We start from the raw sequence: 6,855 nt of genomic DNA, 5'->3' as shown, positions 1-6,855 counted from the left end.
AGAGAGAGAGAGAGAGAGAGAGAGAGAGAGAGAGAGAGAGAGAGAGAAAGGAGAGAGAGAGAGAGAGAGAGCCCACCTCTGAATCTCTAAATTGCCTGCCTGGGTCTTCCTTACCACAGCCCACTCTCTCTTCTCTACCCCCATTCTTGGTCCCTGTTTTGCCAGCCTTCCCTCCTTAGAGCTCCATGCTTGGTAAGAGACATGGTAGCTGAGGGGGTGGGCTCAGCTTTCAGGGGTACTCACCCCGCGGCCCATCTTGGGGCAGAGGAACTGCAGGGACTGAGAACGGAGAGGCCAATGGGAAGGATCGTCAACTCGGACAGGCGGAGATCGAGTCAGAAGGACAGAGACAGCCGAAGTAACAGGGTAGCTTTAAATAGGTCTCTCTCCCCCTCTCGCCCCCCTCCTGCTCGGGAAAAGAGCCGCTTGTTGAAATAGGATCCCTGAGGGCTCCTCCCCCCAGCCCCTTAGTGCCTCTTGTCCTGATGGTTGCCCTCCCTCCCCAATTTCTCTCTGTCTCCCCGACTTGCCTTTGGCAGCCACTAACAGAGGAGTGGGGGGATCTTGGGGTGGGGGTTGCAGATGAGGAGAGGGTGGAACTTCTTCAAAATAGTTCTCATAAAGCAGAAAAGATTGGAGGGGGAGGTCTGTTCATTTAGATCCTCAACCCTCAATCCCCATGAAGAGGGAAGAGAAAGGTGGAGGGCTGGAGTGTAGTGGGAGAGAAAATTGGGGACTCAGCCCTTATTTATATAGGAGGCTATAGAACTATATAATTTTAGAGTTGGAAGAGACTGCCTAGCCCAAGACTGTCATTTTACAAATGAAGAAACTGGTTGTGACTCGCCCAAGTTCACACAAGCAGGTCAGTGGTATGACCAGGACCAGAATTCAAATCCAGCATTCTGTTCGTTAGATCATGATGCCTTTGCACCATTGAAGCCTCTCGAGAAGGTGCCCTGGCCTGGAGATGGAAGAGCAAGGGCTTCCTCAGCCCTCTAACAGAGGCTAGAAGTTGGACCACGTCTACCTTCCTTCCCATCTCCCCAAGCTACAGAAACACTGACAAGGACCTCCAAATCCTGCATCTAATCTCCCCAGGAGAGCAGGCAGGACTCAAGATGAATGGATGATGTGGGAAGGTCAGACCAAGGCCCCAAAGTGTCCCTGGGTGCCCCTGGATTCTTTTCAGTGGGGTGGCATATGAAGTGACCTCTTTTCCTGTTCCTTTCCTTTAGAATTTTAAATTTTAAATTTAAAAATGAGTTTTAAGGCTCATTCCCTGTTCTGGCATTTGGGATAGAATCTAGAGGAGAGAAAATGCTTGGAGAAGGGAGTTAGGAAGGGGAATGGAAAGGGGGCACTCAAGAGTAAGGTGAAATGGAGACTAGGAAGAGAGGTCAGAAAACCAACTTGATAACAGTTTTTGAGTCTGCAAAATGGCACCAGGGGAAGTGAGGCAGCCCAAGGGGCACAACAGATACAGCACTGGACCTTGAGTCAGGAAGTCCTGAATTCAAATGGGACCTTGAGCACTTCCTAGTTGTGTGTGACTCTGGGCAAGTCACTTTATCATTATCTGTCTCCGTTCTCTCATCTGTAATATGGGAATAATAATGGCACCTACTTCCTATGGTTTTTATGAGGATAAAAGGAGATATTTGTGAAGTGCTTTGCAGATCTTAATGTTTTACAAGTATTAAACATCACTATTATGAGTAATTTCCATGGAAGACCCAGTCAGAGAAAGAGCTAAAGTGCTACAGCTTGCATGACTGAGGTTAGACATTAAAACTTTCCTACTAGGGAGGAACATGAGATTCTGCAACATGTCAGAGGATTTATAACTGAAAAGGTCCCGAGAGTCTTTTTGTCCAATGTTCTAGTTTTACAGATGAGGAAACTAATACTGAAGCAATCATTCGAACCGAGGTGTCTTTACTGACAGAGAATGAGTAGTCTCCTCTGGTGGGGATCCCTTTAACTCGATCGAGGTTGATAGTGTACATTCTAGAGTCAGGATAGATTAAATGGGCCCTGAATGGGGTCCAGTGGGCCCCCAGAATCTGGGAACATTATCGTTGCTATAAGGGGGAGAAAAAGCAGAGAGAGGGATCAAGAGCTGACAGGGGAAGAGAAAGAAGGGAAAAGAATACCCACCATCTCCTTACAGACTTTTCCTTCTTCTGGGATGGGAGTTGGGTAAAAGTAGGGAAGGGGAGAGAGGCTGTGCTAAGGCAAGATTTTCTAGCAGTATATTCCTGGTTCTTTGGCTAGAGTGAGGGACTGAGATGCCTACAAAAAAGAATGATTGCATTCTGGACAGAGGAAGAGAGAAGAGTGAGAAAGAAAGCAAGGAGAAGTATGTAATAAGGGCTGAGGTCCTAGGGAGCATGGGCCCCTCCAAGGCTGAGTCAGGTCTGTCTCTTGACTCCAGAGGGGAGCTCCCCACAGAGGGATTATCGCCTGTTCTCTCTGGCAAATCCGATCTCTGTGTTCAAGGCCCCTGACCGAATTCCCCAAATAACTGCCCCCCCTTCCTGCTATGCCGCTGGGATTTTCCATTACAGGGATCCGGTGGGGGCAGAGCCCACTTCCGAACAGACATGCCTGTTGGAGGTAGAGCAGAACCCATAAGTTCCCTGCACCACCCCTAGCTCGTGCCCTACCTTGACCCTGCAAATGATTCCCCTGTAATACAGCCTGGAGAAGAGAAAAGCAAAGACGTCTGGAGGTGCAGAGGGAGGATGAAATCTTAGTTTTAGCTGTATAAAGAGCTATGGGTGTATGAGGTAAGGGTGAAAAGGAAGGGACTGATTTTGTACTCCAGGAAGGACATCTCCTTAGAGAGACCCTGGACCAAGGAAATGAGAAAAACTAGAGGCAGCTGGTGGCACAGTGGACTTTGTACTGGGCCTGGAAATACTTACTAGCTGTGTGACCCTGGGCAAGGCATTTAACCTCTGTGTGCCTCAGTTTCCTCAACTGTAAGATGGGAATCAAATGAGATAATATTTGGGAAACAAAAAAAATGCTCAGCACATCGTAGATGCTTTCTCTTTTGTACTCGGGTCACTGGGGTGACTGAAGAGATTGCCTTGTCTAGAGGAAGAGGCAAGGGTGAATTTAGGTTAATCTGTCTTCAGAATCTGGGCTTTTCATTGGGAACAATAGGGCCTTAGGATTGTCTTCTGTCCTTGATCCTCAATAGACCTCAGTTTCTCTACTTTGTGGGGGCAGTGAAAAATAAAGATAGGGGAGATTTCCAACCTCAGAATATCTCCCACAATTAAAAATAACTCCATGAGAACCAGAGGAGCTGGAAAAGAAGTTCATCTCGTCCATACTCCTCATTTTACAGCTGAGCAAACTGAGGCCCAAATTGGGAAAGTGACTTGCCCAAGGTCACAAGGCTAGTGAGGCATAGACCTATGTTATCCAACTCTTATTATCAGTGTTCTTTCCATTGCACTATGCTTATTTTCAAAGACAATTAGGCCCAGATGTTGAGACAGAACCAGTGTCATCCCACTTGCAACCTTGCAGCTCCTGCCTCCTTTAGAGACAGTGTGGAACAGTTAAAAGAGAGCTGGTCTTGGAATCAGGTGGCCTAGGTTTAAAGCCTCATTTTGTAACTTGGAGCTAACTCTATGACCATGAGTAAGATTTAATCTTCCATGAACCTCAGTTTCCCCATATGTAAAATGGAAATAACAGTATTTCTGTTATTTATCTCTGGGGGTCGTAGTAGTAATAATGACCACAGGAAAACTGACTTTTCTTAGGTTGCCTCTTAAGGCAAGGGCTACGTTCTCTTCTGTTTGCTCAGTGGACATAGTTAGGGGTCACCATACATTTGGCAGCCCCAAGGAAATCCAATGGGTTTGGGGTTGCTGCTCACATGGACTTTAATGTTACTAGATGAGAAAGAGGGCCCCAGTGGGTATGAAATTCGGCAGTCTAAGGGTGGGATTCCTGGATCCCAAACTCTGCTGTTTCTACTCTCCTTTGGAGAATGTATTCTCTGCTCTGGACTTCAGTATCCTTCTGTCCCCACTCAGAGAGATCCTTTCTCTCCCCACCCCCACCCCCACTGGCAGAGTCCCCAGGATCTGGGACCTGAGCATGGGCATTCTCACTCTCTTGAGTCTGGATACCTGACTCAGGCTACTCTCTTCCCTTGGGCATCCAGTTGGCCTGGGGCCTTTGGCAAAGTAGGACTCTAGGGGAGAGTGAGGAGGAATTTATGGTGAGAGGAGGAGGGAAGAAAAAGGTCCAGGAAGACAGGGGGATGGGCTGAAGCTGGAAGGAGAATAAGAGCTGAGAAGAGAAATCACAGAAAGCCAGGACAGGAGGCAACTCTGAATTGGGAGGAATGGAAAGGGACAGAAAGGTATTTGACCTGGTAGAGGGATGAAAGATAGTATGGGTGACATCTTTCTTTGGTTTGCTATGGAGAGAGCTAAGGAGTAGGGGATCTGATTGGAAGCATGAATGAGACTATATGTGAAAATGAGTACATATACATACATATATGTTAGCTTATTAATGTATTAATATGTGAATGTGGAAGAGAATTTTAAAATATAGGTGAGTGAAGGGGAAACGGACACATCAAGGGAAGCTTTCACATAGGAGATGGTAACTTTAGAGGAATTCAATGGGATTTTGAGCAATGATTGTAAACCTGGATGAAGTTCTTGGTCCACCAAAAGGGGACTACTTCTGAAGGAAGAAAAACTCATTTGCTGACAAGCACTAAATCAAAATACTTACTACTAATAATAAATTCCCATTTCTATGGCACTTTGGGCATTACAAAATGCTTTCCTCATGCCAGCTTTTTGAGGTAAGTAAGCAAAAGTATTTTCACCCCCATTTTACATAGGAGGAAACTGAGGCTGTCACAAAGATAGTAAGTGGTAGAGCTAAAATTCCAGTCTCCTGATTCCAAATCCAGCTCAGCATTTACTCTATATTTCATTGCCTCTTCTTTGTAGTCAGACCTCAATATGTATTTTGTGTATGTGTGCATGTATGTAGAAACGGGTCAAAATGTGCAGGAGTATGCAAGAATCTGTGTAATGCTGTATGTGAGTGTCTGCAATAGTGGAAGCATGGGCAGTGTGTGTGTGTGTGTGTGTGTGTGGTGTTATGTGGGAGTATGAGTTTAAATGTGGTGGAGAGAATCTGTGATGCTGTATGAGTGCCATAGGGCAGAAGCATGTGTGTGTGTGTGTGTGTGTGTGTGTGTGTGTGTGTGGCTGAGTGATTGTGAGAGAGTATGGGTGTCTACGTGAGATTCTATGAGAGAATGTGTGTGTGTGTGTGTGTGTGTGTGTGTGCAGACACACACCAGGGAAGCGGGGGTTGGGGACGTGCATCGGCTGCAGATGGGCTTTCAAAGTCTCCAAGAAACAGTTTTGTTTCCTAAGTGACTGACCTCCTGGGGCCTCCAGCCCAGACTTGAAGGTTGTTTCAAGATCATGAAGGAGAGAGGGAGGGAAAGAGGTGGAGCTGGGGAAGAATGAAGTGCAGGGAGCTCTTCTAGCCTTTTTTAACCCACTCTCCTCCAGCCTCACCCATCTTTGGTCTCATCATCATCCACACCCCCACCTTCTGGGCCTACACCAAACTTCTTCCTCCTCTCCCCCATCTCTCACTGCCTGCATCTATCTTTCCTTCTCTCTCCTTTCCCTCTCCCTTGTCTCTCTCTCTGTCTTCTTTCTCTGTCACCACCTCTCTTCTGTTCTCTTCTCTTCTTTGTCTCTACCTTTCATTCTCTTCCCATTCTCATCCATAATATCTCTGCTTCTCCAAATATCTTTCTCTATTTTTCTCTGTCTTTCTGTCTGTTTCTGTCTCTCTCCTGTGTGCCTAACAGGGGAAAAAACAACAGAAAGACAGAGAAAGAGACAGAGAGAGAAAGACAGACAGAGAAAGAGAGGAATAGTGACACAGAGACAGACACAGAGGAAAAAAGATAGACAGAGAGAAACAGAGACAAAGAGACAGACAAAGAGACACACACAGAGAGAGAGACAGGAATAGTGACACAGAGACAGACAGAGAGACAGAGAAAGAAAGACAGAGACAGAGAGAGAGAGAGACAAAGACAAGAAATAGAGAGACAGGAATAGTGACAGAGACAGAAAGAGACAGAGAGAGACAGAGACAGAGAGAAAGGTAAGCTTCAATATCTCAGGAGCCATACTGGGTACAAGCAAACTTGTTCCCCTCTGTGTGATGTGCACAATGCCTCCATTTCCCCAGTGATACTCATGATAATGCTGTGCTCTGCTACTAAGGTAGAGAGACTCTTCTAGGACTGTTTCCTAGCCTGCCTGAATTAATCAATTAGCAAGTATTTATTAAGCACCTACTATATACCTGACATAGTACTAATGTGAAAGTTTTGCCATTGGAGCAGTCATTGAAAGGGAGAATCAGTGGAAGTGCGTGTAGCTGCCCTTGGGATGGGAGTAGGAAGCCAACTCTGCTCCCTGAGAAGGAGGCACTGTGGAAACCAGATCGGAGAGGGACAGACACTCAAGCACATTAAAGTACTGGGTGACATATTTAACTATAGACATTGATGAGTCTAGCAGATAGAAGGCCAGCCTTGAAATCAGGAAGTTACCTCAACTCATTTCTTAGCATGGCAGGCAGCCCTATAAGACTGTAAGTTCCCCAAGCCCTCACAGAGGGCTTGGCACATAGCACAGACAGGCACTTGATACATGTTTGTTAATTGATATGACTTGCAGATGGATATAATTTTTGGTCTATTACTGGAGAGAGTTTCCACACCAGAAGTTCCTCAGACTGATAAAATCCTAAGTGTGGACAAAAACC

General features: G+C 46.1%; 2 protein-coding genes across 2 annotated transcripts in view; one reads left to right on the top strand and one right to left on the bottom strand.

Annotated features, from left to right (window-relative positions):
* Positions 1-395, bottom strand: part of ATP1A2 (ATPase Na+/K+ transporting subunit alpha 2) — a 43,507-nt gene extending 43,112 nt beyond the window's left edge. Inside the window, exon 1 of the mRNA XM_069062873.1 lies at positions 244-395. Within this exon, the coding sequence (XP_068918974.1) occupies positions 244-255 (12 nt within the window). The 5' untranslated portion in view covers positions 256-395. The remainder of the gene's footprint in view (positions 1-243) is intronic.
* TAGLN2 (transgelin 2) overlaps positions 1-6,855 on the top strand; it is a 343,906-nt gene that overhangs the window by 81,276 nt on the left and 255,775 nt on the right. The gene's annotated exons all lie outside the window — the stretch shown is intronic.

This window comes from Petaurus breviceps, unplaced genomic scaffold (assembly GCF_028583685.1).
Source record: "Petaurus breviceps papuanus isolate PSGF00001 unplaced genomic scaffold, PetGlider_PUasm1.0 90510, whole genome shotgun sequence".
In the NCBI taxonomy this organism is placed as follows: Eukaryota; Metazoa; Chordata; class Mammalia; order Diprotodontia; family Petauridae; genus Petaurus; species Petaurus breviceps.
The sequence above is the reverse complement of the archived record's forward strand: the minus strand, read 5'-3'. Positions and strand labels throughout refer to the sequence as shown.